This window comes from Scyliorhinus canicula, chromosome 2 (genome assembly GCF_902713615.1).
Source record: "Scyliorhinus canicula chromosome 2, sScyCan1.1, whole genome shotgun sequence".
Classification (NCBI taxonomy): Eukaryota; Metazoa; Chordata; class Chondrichthyes; order Carcharhiniformes; family Scyliorhinidae; genus Scyliorhinus; species Scyliorhinus canicula.
The window spans coordinates 98093060-98112922 of NC_052147.1; the positions used below are offsets into that span (position 1 = coordinate 98093060).

Below are 19863 nucleotides of genomic sequence, written 5' to 3' on the forward strand. Positions count from 1 at the left end.
GTCTCTATATCACCAACACTGTCTCACACTCTAGTCCCAGTCTCTATATCACCAACACTGTCTCACACTCCAGTCCCAGTCCCTCCATCACCAACACTGTCTCACACTCCAGTCCCAGTCCCTCCATCACCAACACTGTCTCACACTCCAGTCCCAGTCTCTATATCACCAACACTGTCTCACACTCCAGTCCCAGTCTCTATATCACCAACACTGTCTCACACTCCAGTCCCAGTCTCTATATCACCAACACTGTCTCACACTCCAGTCCCAGTCCCTCCATCACCAACACTGTCTCACACTCCAGTCCCAGTCCCTCTATCACCAACACTGTCTCACACTCCAGTCCCAGTCTCTATATCACCAACACTGTCTCACACTCCAGTCCCAGTCCCTCCATCACCAACACTGTCTCACACTCCAGTCCCAGTCCCTCCATCACCAACACTGTCTCACACTCCAGTCCCAGTCTCTATATCACCAACACTGTCTCACACTCCAGTCCCAGTCCCTCCATCACCAACACTGTCTCACACTCCAGTCCCAGTCTCTATATCACCAACACTGTCTCACACTCCAGTTCCAGTCTCTATATCACCAACACTGTCTCACACTCCAGTCCCAGTCCCTCCATCACCAACATTGTCTCACACTCCAGTCCCAGTCTCTATATCACCAACACTGTCTCACACTCCAGTCCCAGTCTCTATATCACCAACACTGTCTCACACTCCAGTCCCAGTCTCTATATCACCAACACTGTCTCACACTCCAGTCCCAGTCTCTATATCACCAACACTGTCTCACACTCCAGTCCCAGTCTCTATATCACCAACACTGTCTCACACTCCAGTCCCAGTCCCTCCATCACCAACACTGTCTCACACTCCAGTCCCAGTCTCTATATCACCAACACTGTCTCACACTCCAGTCCCAGTCTCTATATCACCAACACTGTCTCACACTCCAGTCCCAGTCTCTATATCACCAACACTGTCTCACACTCCAGTCCCAGTCCCTCCATCACCAACACTGTCTCACACTCCAGTCCCAGTCTCTATATCACCAACACTGTCTCACACTCCAGTTACAGTCTCTATATCACCAACACTGTCTCACACTCCAGTCCCAGTCCCTCCATCACCAACATTGTCTCACACTCCAGTCCCAGTCTCTATATCACCAACACTGTCTCACACTCCAGTCCCAGTCTCTATATCACCAACACTGTCTCACACTCCAGTCCCAGTCCCTCCATCACCAACATTGTCTCACACTCCAGTCCCAGTCCCTCCAACACCAACACTGTCTCACACTCCAGTCCCAGTCTCTATATCACCAACACTGTCTCACACTCCAGTCCCAGTCCCTCCATCACCAACACTGTCTCACACTCCAGTCCCAGTCCCTCCATCACCAACACTGTCTCACACTCCAGTCCCAGTCTCTATATCACCAACACTGTCTCACACTCCAGTCCCAGTCCCTCCATCACCAACATTGTCTCACACTCCAGTCCCAGTCCCTCCAACACCAACACTGTCTCACACTCCAGTCCCAGTCTCTATATCACCAACACTGTCTCACACTCCAGTCCCAGTCTCTATATCACCAACACTGTCTCACACTCCAGTCCCAGTCCCTCCATCACCAACACTGTCTCACACTCCAGTCCCAGTCTCTATATCACCAACACTGTCTCACACTCCAGTCCCAGTCTCTATATCACCAACACTGTCTCACACTCCAGTTACAGTCTCTATATCACCAACACTGTCTCACACTCCAGTCCCAGTCTCTATATCACCAACACTGTCTCACACTCCAGTCCCAGTCTCTATATCACCAACACTGTCTCACACTCCAGTCCCAGTCCCTCCATCACCAACACTGTCTCACACTCCAGTCCCAGTCTCTATATCACCAACACTGTCTCACACTCCAGTTACAGTCTAAAGCTCGTGCAAAACACCTTGTAGCACTTCACTAAGTTGGAGCTGTCTACATGCAAGCCGTTGTTGCTATTGTTGAAAGGTACACAACATCCTGAGCTCACACATGCACAGGAACTGAAGCAAATAAACACACAGGCCATGCAGTAGCAGATGGAATAAGTGTTATCTTTGACTCAGTGTGTATTGTGCTCCATCAGCGTATTAACAAACGTCACCAACTACCTAGAAACATCCGATGGTTACATTCACTTTGGCCTCATTGAACTGGTTCCCAAATGTCATCTCCTGAGGAAGTTAACTTTACACTAATTAAAATGACACAGTAGTGAATAGTCTTTTTCATGCTTTAACTAAAGAAGAAAATCAGAAATATAATGACAGAAACTGAGCCTCATCCACCCTGGACTGTCGCTTTCCACAGATAATATTTCCTTGATCCCACCAACAAAAGAACCATTCTATTCCAGGCATAATTATGCAGCGCTGGCTGGGCACATATACCACTGTCTCCAACTCTATTGCTGACCAGCACTTTCCAAAGGAGACCGTCAAAGCTGCATTCATTCAGAAATAAGTTGATCAGTTTTGGCAGTGAGCGAATGTCGGGGTCACAAAAATAACAGCAGTGTTTATCGAGGAAAGAAAACCTCCACAAGGATGAAACATATGTGGCTAATTATGGGAATCTGTGGCAGTTATCAAACTGAGAAGGGGGTCTTGTGGTGCAGGGGGACAGGGTCGCTGACTCTGAGCTGGAAACTCTGGGTCCCAGTCCCACGCCACGACTTGATGGTCAGAGAATGTGCATCCATAACACAGCCAAACAAGTTGAGTATCAACACAACACTGGTAGGCGGTAAGAAATTGGAGAGACTCCTGGTCAGCCACACTTGATGCAGAGTTGCTATCTGGTGACAGGCTAGTGACCTGTTCCAGGAAAAATCTCACTATGGTTGAAAGCCTTGTGCACCAGTAGGTGTGGGAAGAGAATCAACAATCAAACTGAGAGAAAAGACATAGAAAGGCCCTTTCAGATTTGGAGCACCCTCCTTTCCAGAACCTGGAAGCTCTGGCCCTCCCTCCAACCCCTGGCCTACCCATCCCAAGGCATCCCCAACCATCCCCCTGCACTCCCCTCCCCTCCCCCCAACACCCTGGGACTTACCTTGGGAACAGGTACAGGTAGAGGGCTGCAGTACCTCTTCCGGCCACTGCAGCGCTGTGCCTGCAAGGGTGGGTAAGCTGTCTGTCAATCCGATTGGCTGACAGCTTTCCAAGGCAAGGCCTCCTTCCTTGAGTGTCTTGCCCACTGCCAATCAACGCTCAATTGAGCGTGAAATGGCAGTGAGCTTCCGGGAGTGCATCTCTCAGGATGGAGAGCGCCTCCTAAAAATTCAACCCCAGATTCTGGAGAGGATGCAGCAGGGTGGAAAACCACAAATTTAACATTCCTATTCAAGAAAGGAGGGAGAAAGAAGTAGAAAGCTCTAGGCCAGTGAGCCTAACATCTGTCATTGGGAACTTGCTGTCATCCATTATTAAGGAAATAGTGGCGGGGCGTTTAGAAAATCACAGCGGAATAAAGCAGAGCCAACATGTTTTTATGAGAAGGAAATTGTGGCTTGAGAAATGATTCATATTCTTCAAAGATGTAGCGAGGAGAGCGAATAAAGGGGAACGCGTTGATGTAGTGTATTTGGATTTCCAAAAGGCATTTTGATAAGGTGCCACATAAAAGATTATTACACAAGATAAGTGCTTCTGGTGTTGGGAGTAAAATATGAGCATGGACAGAGGAATGGCGAACTGACAGGAAACGTTAAGGTTAATGTTCAGGTTGGCAAGCTGTAACAAATGGAATGCCACAGGAATTATCGCTAGAACCGCAATTATTCGCAAACGATATTAATGATTTGGATGAAGGGGCTGAGTGTATTGTCGCCAAATTTTCTGATGATACAAAGTTATGTAGGAGTGAGCAAAAAATTTGGCAGATGTAGTACAATGTGGGAAAATGCGTGGTTGTCTACTTTGGCAGGAAGAATAGAAAAACGGAATATTGGGCACAATCGAGCGGCCTCGTCACACCCAACTCAAAGATACAAGGCCATTGAATCTCTGGAGACGCCTCTCACAAGATTTGAGATGCTCGGAACGCCTCGCAAGATCTAACAAGAAGTCACGATCTGGGTCTCACCCTCACTGGGTGAGATCCAGATTAACATATTTAAGTCAGCCATTAGGCTCATTTATATATGTTGTCCCAGAGGCCTGGGAACGAATGGCTGCGACTGGGAGACCTCGTCATGGTGCCATTTATCATTGGTCCACACAAATGTAACTAGGGGGTTCTCCCAGGCCATCCGATGACCCCGGGTGGCCAGGCTCTGGGAAGGGTGTTACCCTGGCACTCCCACTGCCACCTGGACACCTTTGCACTGCCAGCCAGGCACTAGCGACTGGGCACCCTGGCAGTGCCATGCTGGCAGTGCCAAAGTTTCAGGTGTCCGGGTGCTCATGTCAGGGTTGCCCTGTCCTTAAGAGGTGGGGTTGGGGGGGAGCTAGAGGACCCTCTAAGAGGTAAGTTGGGGCAATGAGGGGGTCCAAAGGCCGTGATGTGGCGCCCAAAGGGATCGAGAGATTGGGGCTGCATTTAAAATTGGCCCCCGACCTCTTCCTGCACTGACGAGCTGAGCTCAGTTTAATAGCTGAGCTCAGTGCAGGAAGTGAGGTAAGTGCATGCCCTGAGGCCAAAAAAAACAAAGAGTCTCATTTGATAGTGGGGTCGTTCTCGATGCCTCTCTTTTGGGTTTTAAATCATGCCCATTATTTAACTGGAGAGAGATGCTGTAGTGCAGAGGGATCTGGGTGCCCTCATACGGAATCACAAGGTGTTAGCATGTAGGCACAGCAAGTAATTAGGAAAACAAATGAAATGTTGCCCTTTATTGCAAGGTGGATGGAGGATAAAAGTTGTTAAGGTTGTAAGGGCAATGTCGAGACAGCAGCTGGAAGATTGGGCACAGTTATAGTCTTCCTATTTGAGGAGGGATATATTTGCAGTGGAAGCAGCTCCAAGAAGCTTCACTAGGTTTCATCCTGTGATGAGAGGATTTGTTTTATGAGGAAAGCTTGAAGAGGGTTGACCAATACTCACTGGAGTTTAGAATAACGAGAGGGGCCCTAATTTGAAAATATAACATTCTGTGGGGGTTTGACAGGGTAGAGACTGAGGGGACGGGATCGATTTAACAGGGTGCTCTCGCCCACACACCCCATACCTGAAAGGTTTTTATGTCTCTAATATACATTATAAGAGAGTGCGGTTGGAGCTTAAGGCCGAGCATTGATGTAGCTGACATCTGTTTGCACAGATGCTTCTTTGACATGCATCATTTCATCCAGGGCGAGCTGCCCACTGTAGTGGAAGATACCAGGCAGAGTCCAGGAGAATGAGTGAGAGTGTTGTGAGGGTTTCTTTTTTAAAAAAATAATTTTTATTCAAATTTTCACAAAATATCAATAACAAAATATACTACGAAAAGAAAGGACAACCCCCCCCCCCCCCCCCCCGTATATACAAAAAAGAAGAAATAACTTAACACCCGTCATTAACAATGAACAACTATGCCCGCCCCTTCAGCTGCTGCTGCTGCTGCTGGCCTTTTTCTACCGTTCTGCCAGGAAGTCTAGGAATGGCTCCCACCTCCTGAAGACCCCCTGCACTGATCCCCTTAGGGCAAATTTCACCATCTCCAATTTAATAAACCCCGCCATATCGTTGATCCAGGCGCTGTGAGGGTTTCTGATAGAGAATGGATGAGCGAATGTGAGAGTGAGAGGGTGCGTGCGAGATTGAGGGCGTGTGAGGACGTGTGAGAGTGTTTACGGGTGAGTAACAGAAACTGAGATAGTGAGGGAATGAGTGAGGGTGTGTGAGAGAGAGAGCAAGGGAAAGTAAGAGAGTGAGAGGCTAAAAAAAAGAGAGCGGGAGAATGAGCGTGGGAACATGAAAAATAGAAAAGGTGCACTGGTATCTCTCGTGCTTCTTGATGACAGGCTACAGAGAAGCCCTGCCAATAACTTGCTTACATGGCCTGGAATGGTCAAGGGGGTGGGAACTACTAATTTTGGCAAAGCACTTTTCTGTGAAGGAATTGAGGTCACACCATTATTCCAAAGTTAAGGGAGAGAGACCCCAGTTTTGAGGAGAGCATATGAAAGTTTCTAGACTCTAAAACAGGCACCTGGGAGTATGTTTACCAGTAATATGTACCTGGTGCATAAGTGAGAATTGCAAATTAAATAAAGTGCAGATCTTTTCTGATTAGCCTATCACATGGATGCCTCGGCTTGATGGAGCTCCACTTCCAGTTGGACATAGGCCTAAAAAATCTAGGTCAGGCTCGAAAAGAAGATTCTATTTTCCAACTAACCTCTCTGTCTAACGATGTCGAGTGATAAATTATTAAAATTTATGCGGAATTTTCAACAACAGAGAACTATAGCCGTGATCCTATTTTGATTTGGAGAAAGATGGGACCTTTGGGAGAATGAGAACTATTTGCAGCAGTTGATGGACTCTGCCCGTGTATCCATCCGCAACTCTTTATACGAGAAGGTTCCTCCCCTGAGCCGTAACCTTGTTCAATACAGAAGCCTTCTGTCTGCGACTACGGGCCTTTACTAATTGCAACCTAGCAACTCTCTGAACCAAGAGTTTAAATAGAGGGGCACTAATTTGGAATCAGATCAAACATCCACAGCTCAAGCCATTCCACTACAATCTGAGGAGCCTCGAGAAAACAAAACTGTGCTGTTCAAAATTTAACTCCAAGAACAACTGGTTCAATGGAAGTCATTAAAATTGGGACTTGAACAAAGGTTCATGTACACGGTGACTTCAAGTTAGCTCATAGCCCTGCTTTTATGAGTTACACATACTAGTACACTCGAGACTGCAAAAACCACCAGGAATACAACACGTTATGAAGCAATGATAGCCAATGTATATCCTTGTTCCGGTAAATTGAGGATAGCGCGTCTCATTGATAAATCTGAGGCCTAGGTTGACACTCCAGTGCAGTGTTGAGGGAACGACAGATGAGATGTTAAACTGAGGCCCTGTCTATTGTCTCAAGTGGATGTAATAAGATCCCTCAGCAGGATTTCATAGACGAATGGGGAAGTTCTCCCTGGTTTGATGGCCAATATTGATCCTTCAGCCATCGTCGCTAAAGCTGGTCATCGCACTGCTGTTTGTGGAATCTTGCTGTGTTTCCAACGTGATGACATTTTAAAGGTGCTTAAATGTTTGTAATGCACTTTGGAACACCCTGAGGTTGGGAGTGAAAGGTGCGTTTGTGAAATGCAACTTCTTTATTTCCTGACTGGGCCACCTGCCACCACCCAGTTTCAACTGGCAGTCCGGTTTTTGATTAGGGGATCACAAGATTCTAAAATGTAAATGTAGACATCATAGCAAGGAGTGGAACTCTAATTCATTTGCACACACCTTAGACTGTTGTTGCTGATATGGCCGGTACGTAAGTGTCAAGCAATGATGTGATGGTACCAGGGAGAGAGGCTGTTCAGAAAGACAATAAGCAGAATTTAATGTTCCCAACATGGGTCCAACCCCATTGTTTCAATGGGGGAAGATCGGACTGATTTAAATGCCCAGGTTAGGGCCTTCCTAGGGATTTAGGACCTCGGGGCCGAATAGGTGACTAGCATAGATGTATTTTGGGGGAAGCTGAATAAAGACACAAGGGAGAAAGGAATAGAAGTATATGTTGATTAGTTAAGATTAAGTTAGGTGGCAAGTACCACATGTGGAGCACAAAACAGCTGGGCTGAATGGTCTGTTGCTGATCTTTACATTCCATGTACAAACGATGTTAAAGAAGGAATTGGCTTGGTTTTTGCCACAATGGATTCTTCCGCTCCGCCCACGGGTGGGGAGCTGACCATGTGACGGTCCATTGACCTCAGGCGGAAATTACCAGTCGCCGGGAAAGCGAGGCCACAGAATCCCGCCCCCTGCACTCGTGGGTGAGGTCCGAATGAGTTAAAATCTCACCCAATACATACAAAGAGAATCTGCTCAATCTGATGACAGCTCCACTTACCTGAGCAGTACAGGCCTGAAGCTTCGAGAAGCCATCAAAGGCGGCAGTCCAACTGATGCTGACACTGTTGGGAGTCCGGCTGTTGATTCTCAGCTTGGTGGGCCTGGCTGGTAAAACTAAAGAAGAAAATTACTCAACAGCTGGTGCACCGGGAAGCCACAGACAAGGAACTCATCGCTTCCCCAGTGCAGAGTTGCAGCTTGAGCTGACAATGCAATTCCCTTCATTCCACTGTAAATACATCCTGTGGGCACCACTTAGCCCAGTCACAGTGTCTCGAGAACAGAGGTTCTGTTTAATATTCTACATCCAGGCTACAGCTGACTATCGGTTTGAAAGCAAGAAAATAAGTGAGTCAGCAGAGCATGTGTTTTCAATCATGTGACAACTCGCCCTCCAGCATAACTGTTCCAAGAACCCACAGTCAGCATGTAAAAGCATGAGGTAAGTAATTTGGTGCTTTTAAAGAGACAATCTTCCCCAACCAGGAGAATTCTCCTTTGAAGAGGGATATTCATTGCTGGCAGCCAATTAAGACCATGTTACTAAATTACCATAAATTACAAAACAGCAGCACAAATTTATTTAGCTTAAATGGGGAAGAGAGAGGAGAATGAGGAGCAAGGGAGGGAAGGCAGCGAAGAAGGGGAAGGTGTCAGGTTCTGTCGACCGGCCGATATGAATGATGCACTACAGAACATCTAGTTTAAATAATTTATTATGAAACAATTGTGTGGCAAAGATAACTGGAACAAATAAATAACAAACTACTAACACTAACTATTACAGAGCTACTGCAAAATATCCATCAACACGACTTACCCCCAACTCCCCCAAGCATAGAGCCACATGGTAGATTTACACTGCCACACTGCTGCCTGCTGGTTGGAGGTCACGTACAATATTATATACAGAATTGCTTTAGGCATATCATCACAGAATGGATGAAGGAAAAAAGGAGAAAAAAGGAAGGGGGGACACAGAAAAGGAGAGGAAGGAAAGAAAGAGGAGAAGGAAAGAAAGAAAAGAAAGATAGGAAAGGTGAATGGGGAGGGATGAGGAGCAGGTGAGAAGACAATGAAAGGGAAATGAAGAAGAAGAGAAGGGGGCGAAGGAAGGAGGGGAAGAAATGAGAGAGAAGCAATGCAGAATGAGGGAAGGAAGGAGTGAGGAGGAGTAAAGATGCGAAGGAAGGAAATCGGAAAGAAAGCAAAGGGTGAAGGAAATAGTCAATAGAACGGTCCATGAAAGGAAGGAGGGGAAGGAAGCAAAGGAAAGAATGGAAGAGAAAAGGGTGAATGGTAAATAGATCAAAAAAGGTGAGAAGTGGATGGGGAATGAGTGTAGGCAAGGAGAAACAGAAAGCGAGAAAGGATGAAAAAAAGCACGAGCTTCTTTGATGATGAGCTCGATCCTACGGAGGTTGCAAAGTGGGTGGTTGCCAAGGGTGATATTGGAATAATCAAGTAAATAAGAGCATGGAGAAGGGTTCCAACAACAGACAGAAGAGAATCGGAGGAACTGAAGTTGTGAACTTACCTTTGACATTAACACTCGCTGTCCTGGAAACAGTCACTCCCTTTGGGTTGTGTGCTTCACAAGTGAAGGTGGTCAGTCTTTTAATTCCTGAGGACATGGATGGCAGAGAGAAGGCATTTGTTACAATCTACAGATTTAAAGCAATCAGTTCCCCATCCTGGCAGAAAAGTCAAAGAGGAGAAGGAGTTCATGCAGGTTGGTCTAGTATGGGTGGAAGAATGAGACATCATAGTGAATTGTTAAGGCCTCTGAATTAGCTGCTTTCAGCTAAGGCTAAAATAGGACAATGCAGTTGGCTTGAGAGGAACCTGAAGGATGCTATTCAACCCCTGGAGTCTGCTCTGCCACTTCATTAGATCAGGGCTTATGTAATGTTTAGGGAACACCAAAGTATATCATGGAGCTTTGACAAAGAGTCACCAGACTCGAAACGTTAGCTCTTTTCTCTCCCTACTGATGCTGCCAGACCTGCTGAGATTTTCCAGCATTTTCCCTTTTGTTTCAGATTCCAGCATCCACAGTAATTTGCTTTTATATCATGGAGTTCACCTGACCTACAACTTTTAATAGATTTTGGTTACAAGTGGCACAGGGGCCCACTTCCCAGGTGTTATGCAACAGAGATTTTAAATATTTTTAAACAAAACAATGTTTATTCTATGAATCCAGTTAACATTTTATAAACACACAGTAAACATCTTATCAACTACTAGCACAAATACCCCCCCGCAAAGATACAATACTCTATAGATAACCCTTAATAACTTTCTTAACAACATCCATAAGCCAAACACCCTTTCTCTACAAAGCAGTAGGTTTGAATTCCTTACAGAAAACAGATATTACTTTGAAGTTTTCAAGTGGTCTGGAGACATTCTTCAGCAGGCAGACAAAGAGACCAAAATACACCATATTTGTTTGAATGCAGCTCCCCAACTGAAAACTAAACCAAAAAAAACTCAGAGCCACAAAGCAGCTTCCAGCTCAAAACAAAAGTAAAGAACAGAATCACAGCATAGCTCTACACACAATGGCATCACTGCAGCCATTTGATAAACACACTTTTCTTAAAGGGACCCTCACATGACACTTATCTGACCTCAACTCCATTCAAACCCTCTGTTCCATATCTTTGTCACACAAAAATCGACCAATCTCGGTTTTGAAAGCTCCAATTGAGTCTCAGCATTCACAATCTTTGTGGGAGCGTCTCAGATACTTTTACTTGAGGGAATGTTTCTGGACTGTGTTCCCGAATGAGCTGCTGTCCTGGAGTTCGAGAGGAGGGAATTTTCAACTCGGAATTCAGTTCGCTGCCCCTGATCACCCCCACTTTCTGAAGTTAGGCGGGACTTCCGGGTGTGACCATGGAGTGAGTGGTCACATACAGGGCAGCTCCTGCTCAAAGTCACAGAAAAAAGCTCTTTTTACCCAATACTGAGTGGAATTTTGATGAAAAGACGTAGGTGAATGTTGGAGGAGTACCTTCCCCGGGAGTGATATGTCTGCTGGCTACCAGACGCGGCAGAAAACAGTGAGAGATTTGGCTGGAAAGTTGGAAAAGGCTTGTGCTGCAGCAACAGCAAAAGCCACTTTAAACATGCAGGCGGGGAAGGACTGGAAGGCTGGAAGGCTTCAACTTGACTTGATGACCTTTATTAAAGCTGAATTCCAGTAGCAGAGGAAACAAATGCGGGAAGATCGCACAAAGGCCATTGCAGAAGCTGTGGCACCCCTGAAGAGTTCTCTGGAACGGATGGAGAGGTGTTTGGAGGTGCAGGATCACAGATTCGGGAGTTTGAAGGAGTGATCTCGGACCATAACGATCGTGTGGTGGCTCTGGAGGCGGAGATGGGGCTCCTGGGGGGCCTGTGTAAAACATTGAGGGCAAAGGTGGAGGAGCAGGAGAATGCCTCGAGAAGGCAGAACCTGCGACTAGTGGGCCTGCCTGAAGAAGTGGAAGGTGTAAGTGCCACGAGGTACGTCTCGAAGATGCTGGCGGAGCTGGTGGCCGAAGGGGTGCTAGATAAGGCACCTGAAGTGGACCGAGCACATAGGTCCCTGAGGCAGAAGCCGAGAGCTGGGGAGCCCCCGCATGCAGTGATTGTGAGACTCCACAAATTTGAAGAGAAAGAAAAGATTCTACGGTGGGCCAGGGAGAAGCGTAGCTGCGACTGGAAAGGGAACAGGGTCCGAATTTATCAGGACATTGGAGCCGAGTTGGCAAAGCGATGGGCAAGCTTCAACAAGGACAAGGTGGTGTTGTACCGTGGCAGATCAGGTTTGGGGTGCTCGACCCAGCGAAATTATGGGTGACGTTCGGAGGCCGGGAGTATTATTGCGAGAGCCCAGAAGCGGCCGAATAATTCATTGAGAAGCTTAACTGGGGGAGAACTGAGTGGACAATGCTTGGGAGCCGGGGTGCTGGCACTACGTAATGGTCGGGAGCAGGTTTGAAGTGGCAGTAGGGATTGAGGAATGTTCATCTTTTTTTTGGAGGGGAGGTTTGCTATTTACTGTTGGGATTGTAAGGGATGGAAAGTTGATGTGGGGATGGATGTTCCCGTCTCCCCCTCCTGTTTTATGGGACTGTTTGTGTTTAACATGTGTTTGTTTGCTTTTGGAGAAGGCTGCCTGGAGTTCAGGAGAAGTCTTTGTTTGGGTGGGGGAGAGTAAGCTCAACTGGGATCCTTCTTCTTTGAGCTGAGGCGCGGGGGTTGGGGGGGAATTGGATGTCATTGGGAAGTGTCTTTGGGCAGGGGCTGCTGCGCTAGCAGGTTATGCTGGTGAACGGAAGTGAGGTGGTGGGGGAAAAGGTCAAGAGGGGTGGGAGGGGGGAAAGGGGGGAAAGGCGGGGGAGGTTGTTGCGACATGGCAGGTGGTGAGAGATGACATGGTCATGGGCCATCTGGGATGGGCTAGGTACAGGGTGGAATTAAAGGGGCAGGAGTTAAGTGGGGAAGATGACAGACGGTAGAGGGGATTGGAGGAATAAGCCTCCGGTAAGGTTGGTAATGTGGAACGTCCGGGGACTGAATAGGCCGGTAAAAAGGGTGCAGCTGTTTGCGCACTTCAGGAGTTTGAAAGCGGGGGTGGTCTTTCTGCAGGAGACGCACCGCCGTGTGAAGGACCAGGTAAGGTTAAGGAAGGGGCAGATCGGGCAGGTTTTTCACTCGGGGTTTGTGGTGATCCACTGTGCTCCTGTATTAGGGGATGTAAGGTAGGATCTGCATTACAGATTCGCCGGTAGCCCCTGCCGGCTAGCTCCGCCCACAAGGAGCCGTATAAATATGCATGATCTCCTCCTGATCAGCCATTTCGCCAGCTGCAGCAGGCCACGCATCTGACTGTAATAAAGCCACAGTTGTACCAATCTGAGTCTTTCGTGCAATTGATCGTGCATCAGGGTTGTCATAATATCCACTCATGTATATCATGAGATGCAGACAGGCAGTGATTGACACACAGGATAACCAATGAACACACACGACACAGAACAACCAATCACCAGACAGGACACCACCACTATAAAGCCCACAGGGCATTAAGGCTCTCCCTCTCTCACAGGACACGGCTAGGGAGATAGTCGCAGTGCACAGGCCAATGAACATCATCACCATGTGATAGAGAGCTAGTCTGGTCAAGCCAGTAGGAGGTTATCAGTTAGGTTAATAGAGTGTCAACCCACAGCAGATTATGTACAGCAATCAGCAGGTTGCTATTAATGTGGAACTAGGTCCAGTACTGTGATACAAAGGAGCACATGACGCGAGTCTAGAGTGCATGTACTGGACAGAGACATGTGTAGAGGCAAGCATGGAGACAACTCATAATTTATACTGTATATATGTATATCATTTCGGGTAGATAGTAATCGCTTGGGGCGCAATTCTCCGGCTTCATTGCACTCTAGCTCAAGGCCGGTGAATAGCAGGAGAGGCTTAAAACGAGAACCGTGCCAGGCGGCAAATAGTTTGCGATGCAATCGGCCCGCTCCCGGAGGTGAAATCAGAATCTCGTCGTAGCGTGGCAAAAAAACAATTATCACCACTTAAGCCTTATTTCCATACAATTATCGACATCCACCCCATATCCACCGGCCTTCCATCATTCAGCAGCCTCCGCAGCAAGTGGTCACGCTGGCGCTGATTAGTGCTCCTTTTGAAAATCGTGAAACTGTCGGAAGGGCTTCTGTGGGGAGCCAAAGAGGTGAGTAGCCATCTTTTCTCACAGGCAAAGAGCCCGGGGCACTGGGCTTGCCACCCCAGTGCTTGGGGTCCCTCGGCTGGGGGTGAGCCCCCATGGAAGGGTAGGGGGAGATGATGCGGGGGGGGGGGGGGCAACCAGGTGTGGCCCCACCATGCCAACCCCTGGATCATGTGTACCCATTCTGGGGGCAACCCTTGTCCTTGCCCGTCTGTCCCACCGATCACCCATAACCCCCATTGACTGACGAGGCCTCTGGCTGTGCAGCTGAAGGCTATTGCTAATACGGAAGTGGCAATAGTGGTTAAGTGAGCACTTCACACAACCCAAGTGGATTTCCATGGGTGGGTGGGCCATGTAGCATGTGGGAGTCATTGCCTAGCATCCTGTTGGAACCAACAATTCTACGGACACGTGCTTGTAGGATTAGAATAGTGGTTTTAATATACTCACAACAGAGCCAGCCTATTAGCCATTGAACTTTCGGTGAACTGGCCGGCTGACCATGTGGCACTGATCTTTATACAGCAGCTTCCGGGGGAGGAGTCCTGGGCAGAGCCAAGGGAGAAGCCCCATACAACTCGAGCATTCCCAGAGCTACTCCCCTGGAGGACAGGTAGTGCAACTGCACTTACAATATAGACACATGTATATACAGATTATAATCCAGTGTGAATCACATTCACCACACATCCCTATCACACCTTGATGCATGGACACTGTGCCTGAACACTGCGGGAGGCAACACGCAGCAGCCAACGTCCGAACACCGAAGGGATGGGACACAGCTCCGGGGACATGTTCATGGCTGGCGGGTGGGCGAGTGCTACGGGGAGGGGGAGAAGCCTAGAGAGATGGACCAAGGATTCGGAGGTCGGCCCGCATTGCGGAACAATCATACCGGTTGTGCGCAAGGGTGCGTTTGTGTGTAACTATTCCCCAATCTCCCAATGGTGCCACAACCTCCATACCCCCTCACCCCCTATCTACACCCCCCGACCCCATCCCCCCTCCCCCAGTGCCCTCAATGATCCACAATGTGCTTTGCCCTCCTAACGCTATGTCTAGGTGTGTCCCCAGGATGCACATCAGAGGTGGAGGCAGCCAGCCGCTTACCATGTCCCATGGCCTTCGATGCCCCTGGCGGGCGACCTCTGAGAGCTCTGGGGCTGGAGGACCCCTGTGCTGGCGGCACATGCACAGCCGTGACGCCCTGTTCCAGTGGCTGGCTGTGAGATGTGGCTGCATCAGAGGGATGGAACCCAGGGGGGGCGGGTGGCCACCATCACCACTCCATGGGACGGATCCGGGTTGGTGCCCAGTGCCCCCTCCTTCTGCTCAGTGCCCATAGGGCCCTGGAGTTCACCTTGGGCTGAAGGGGCAGCTGGTTGGAGCCCCAGCTGCCCCTGTAGCATCTGGCTCTGTCAGCCCTGGCGGTTCCCCATCGTCCGCACCATCAAGTTGACCCCACCTGCGATGCCCCTTAGTGACTTTGAAATGCTCTGCAGTGCCTCGGCCATTCCCATCTGAGAGTGGGACATGGCCCACAGAACCTAATCAAGGTCAGCCTGGTACTGGGTCACGTCCCCCAGCGAGTCGAATATTCTGCCGAGACCCTCAGCCATGGCCGTCACTGACCTTGGACACCTTTGTTAATGGTGGTGACGTCGTGCACCAGGCTCTCCACTGCAGTTGCTACACTAGCAGTTTTGGCCTCGGTACCACACATTGCCGGCACATCTCCTGCGCCAGTAGCCTCTGGGACTCCGCCAAGTGAGCATTATTAGCCACACACATGGTTCACAGTGGTGAGAGGGGGGCGTGAAGGGAGAGGGGGGGATTACAGGGAGGGTTGGGGCTCGCAAGGAGAGTTAGGGGTGGATGCTCGCGCGGGGGCGGAAAGGTCTCTGGGGGAGGTGGGGGGGGTGCGATGGTGTCTACTCACTCACGCTGCCCAGTGTAGGTCGTTGACCTTTCTCCGGCAGTGGAGGCCAGTCCTCCTGGTCACACTCTCTGCGCTCACAGCCGCCACCGCCTCGTCCCCGGCAGCCCTGGAGCACTGACTGCCCTATGGCTGACCCTCCGGGACCCTCGGGTGTAGTGAGATGTAGAATATCATTTGTCTATGAATTTATAATCGAATTGTACAAAGAACAAAGAAATGTACAGTGCCAGAACAGGCCCTTTGGCCCTCCAAGCCCGTGCCGACCATGCTGCCCGTCTAAACTAAAATTTTCTGCACTTCCGGGGTCCGTATCCCTCTATTCCCAATCTATTCATGCATTGTCAACATGCCCCTGAAACGTCACTATCGTCCCTGCTTCCACCATCTCCTCCAGCAGCGAGTTCCAGGCACCCACTACCCTCTGTATAAAAAACTTGTCTCGTACATCTCCTCTAAACTTTGCCCCTCGCACCTTAGATCTATGCCCCCTAGTAATTGACCCCTCTACCCTGGGAAAAAGCCTCTGACTATCCACTCTGTCTATGCCCCTCATAATTTTGTGGACCTCTATCAGGTCGCCCCTCAACCTCCGTCGTTCCAGTGAGGACAAACCGAGTTTATTCAACCTCTCCTCATAGCTAATGCCCTCCATACCAGGCAACATCCTGGTAAATCTCTTCTGCACCCTCTCTAAAGCCTCCACATCCTTCTGGTAGTGTGGTGACCCAGAATTGAACACTATACTCCAAGTGTGGTCTAACTAAGGTTCTATACAGCTGCAACATGACTTTCCAATTCTTATACTCAATGCCCTGGCCAATGAAGGCAAGCATGCCGTACGCCTTCTTGACTACCTTCTCCACCTGTGTTGCCCCTTTCAGTGACCTGTGGACCTGTACACCTAGATCTCTCTGACTGTCAACACTCTTGAGGGTTATACCATTCACTGTATATTCCCTACCTGCATTAGACCTTCCAAAATGCATTACCTCACATTTGTCCGGATTAAACTCCATCTGCCATCTCTTCGCCCAAGTCTCCAAATGATCTAAATCCTGCTGTATCCTCTGACAGTCCTCATCGCTATCCACAATTCCACCAACCTTTGTGTCGTCTGCAAACTTACTAATCACACCAGTTATACTTTCCTCCAAATCATTTATATATACTACGAACAGCAAAGGTCCCAGCACTGATCCCTGCGGAACACCACTAGTCACAGCCCTCCAATCAGAAAAGCACCCTTCCATTGCTACTCTGCCTTCTATGACCTAGCCAGTTCTGTATCCACCTTGCCAGCTCACCCCTGATAGAACCGTACAGCACAGAACAGGCCCTTCGGCCCTTGATGTTGTGCCAAACCTTGTCCGAAACCAAGATCAAGCTATCCCACACCCTGTCATTCTGGTGTACTCCATGTGCCTATCCAATAACCGCTTGAAAGTTCCTAAAGTGTCCAACTCCACTATCACAGCAGGCAATCCATTCCACACCCTAACCACTCTCTGAGTAAAGAACCTACCTCGGACATCTCTCCTATATCTCCTGATCCCGTGTGACTTCACCTTTTGTACCAGTCTGCCATGAGGGACCTTGTCAAAGGCCTTACTGAAGTCCATATAGACAACATCCACTGCCCTACCTGCATCAATCATCTTTGTGACCTCCTCGAAAAACTCTATCAAGTTAGTGAGACACGACCTCCACTTCACAAAACTGTGCTGCCTCTCGCTAATACGTCTATTTGCTTCCAAATGGGAGTAGATCCTGTCTCAAAGAATTCTCTCCAGTAATTTCCCTACCACTGACGTAAGGCTCACCGGCCTGTAGTTCCCTGGATTATCCTTGCTACCCTTCTGAAATAAAGGAACAACATTGGCTATTCTCCTGTCCTCCGGGACATCACCTGAAGACAGTGAGGATCCCAGGATTTCTGTCAAAGTTAGGATAGGTACCGTATGCATAGACTGAGATTCTAGCACCGACCACAGGTGGCATAGTGACAGGAGTCGGTCACTAGAAGACAGGCCTCATGGAGATAGGAGGTAATCTTCACAGCACACAGACAAAGAATTTGGACAACTAGCACAGTCGCAAATCGAACAGCTACTGAGTTGACAGTGATTAGTAAGAGTTACCCATAGATATTTGTATTTAGCCGTAATATCCAACTGCACTCTTACATCATAGAAACCCTTTCATGATTTACTTAATTAATAAACAGTTTTGTTCATTTACAAGCCGTTGAGCTGGCATTGCAGGCCAGCAGCGTGGGTTCAATTCCCGTACCGGCTCATTACCCGAAGAGGTGCTGGAATGTGGCGACAAGGGGATTTTCACAGTGAACAATAGAACAATAAAAGGTTGTTGTTATTATTATTTTCTCTGAGCACTTCAACTACAAAGACCTCGCCATCCCTGCGTGCAGAGAACATTACATCGGGGGAACGGAACATCCTTCCTGGCCTCCACTGCGTCCAGCAGCCTCCCCAGATCTGCATCGCCGAATCTTGGGGCTGGTCTCTTGGCCGACATTGTTGTGCGCTGGCTGGGGTTGGCTGAGCAAGTGCAACTTAAGTGCTACTCGAGCTTGTTAGTGGGGGGGCTGGCGAGTGCAGTGCCGGCAAAGGCAAGCCTTCATTTGAAGCAAGTAGCCCGGGGGTCCTCGATAAGCGGACTAATTAACGCTGGATATCATTGCTGGCCTCATTGAGCCGAGGGCCGGGAAGCACGCGGCATTTCCCACTCGCTACCACACTTGGAAATCTTTCCAGAGAATCGCGCCCATGTTGTTAAACTATACAAGACTCATGAGACCTAGTGAACCACACACTGCGTCTTACAACAGTTATTACAGAGACTGCAGCAGTGGCACAATTAACATGGTAAGTTTCAAATAGAGTGTAATGGAGCTGAGGAGGCAATGATTATTCTATATATATACCATCTGAACCTCTCAATTAGATTCTAGCCTGTAACTCACTCCCTGCTAAACGACCAAAGTCCTGACATTTTTTTTCTTGATGTCACTGTTCAGTTCTTTTTGCACTTGCGAGTTCAAGTGCTTCTTCTTTTGTCTTATGGTTTGTACATGGGCTCACCTCCAAGTACGAATTCTTTTTTAAAAAATAATTTTTATTCAAGTTTTTTAATAACAATAACAAATTTTCTCCCCGCAATTTAAAACAAACAAGGCGTGTTTCCACGCCAAATCAGAACAAGAAAAGAACTCTCTCCCCAAAATAAATAATAACAAATAGCAATACAAGAAAGAAGAAAATAACATAACACACCCACCACCGCAAAAATACACCCCCCCAACCATCACCAAACCCACCCACCCTGCCCCCCCCCCCCCCCCCCCCCCCCCCCGCCCCCGGTTGCTGCTGAGACCGACCACTCTCTACCCGTTCGCCAGGAAATCGAGAAAGGGCTGCCACCGCCGAAAGAACCCCTGTACCGACCCCCTCAGGGCAAACTTCATCCTCTCCAACTTGATGAACCCAGCCATGTCGTTGATCCAGGCCTCCGGACTCGGGGGCCGCGTATCCCTCCACTGTAACAGACTCCTGCGCCGAGCTACGAGAGACGCAAAGGCCAGAATGCCGGCTTCTCTCGCCTCCTGCACTCCCGGCTCCGAAGCTACCCCAAAGATCGCGAGCCCCCAGCCCGGCCTGACCCTAGACCCAACCACTTTCGACTAAATCCCCGCCACCCCCTTCCAAAACCCTCCAGGGACGGACTGCCCAAAACATATGGGTGTGGTTCGCCGGGCCTCCCGCACCTGTCTTCCCCTCCGAAAAACCGGCTCATCCTTGCCCCCGTCATGTGAGCCCTGTGCAGCGCCTTCAGCTGAATTAGGCTGAGCCGTGCACAAGAGGAGGAGGAATTCACCCTCTCCAGGGCGTCCAACCACGTCCCATCCTCAATCTCTTCCCCTAGCTCTTCCTCCCATTTCGCTTTGAGCTCATCTACTGAGGCCTCCTCCTGCATCAGCTGGTAAATAGCCGAGATCTTCCCTTCCCCGACCCATGCCCCCGAAAGCACCCTGTCCTGCACCTCCCTTGGCGGCAGCCGTGGAAACGCC

At 48.9% G+C, this 19863-nt stretch overlaps 1 protein-coding gene across 2 annotated transcripts in view; it reads right to left on the bottom strand.

Annotated features, from left to right (window-relative positions):
* The window catches only part of tyro3 (TYRO3 protein tyrosine kinase), a 192362-nt gene that overhangs the window by 89357 nt on the left and 83142 nt on the right, over nt 1–19863 (bottom strand). For both annotated transcript variants that reach the window (XM_038783864.1, XM_038783873.1), the window contains exons 5-6: nt 9626–9712; nt 8087–8202 (exon numbers count right to left, since the gene is read on the bottom strand). In XM_038783864.1, coding sequence (XP_038639792.1) covers nt 8087–8202; nt 9626–9712 — 203 coding nt within the window. The remainder of the gene's footprint in view (nt 1–8086; nt 8203–9625; nt 9713–19863) is intronic.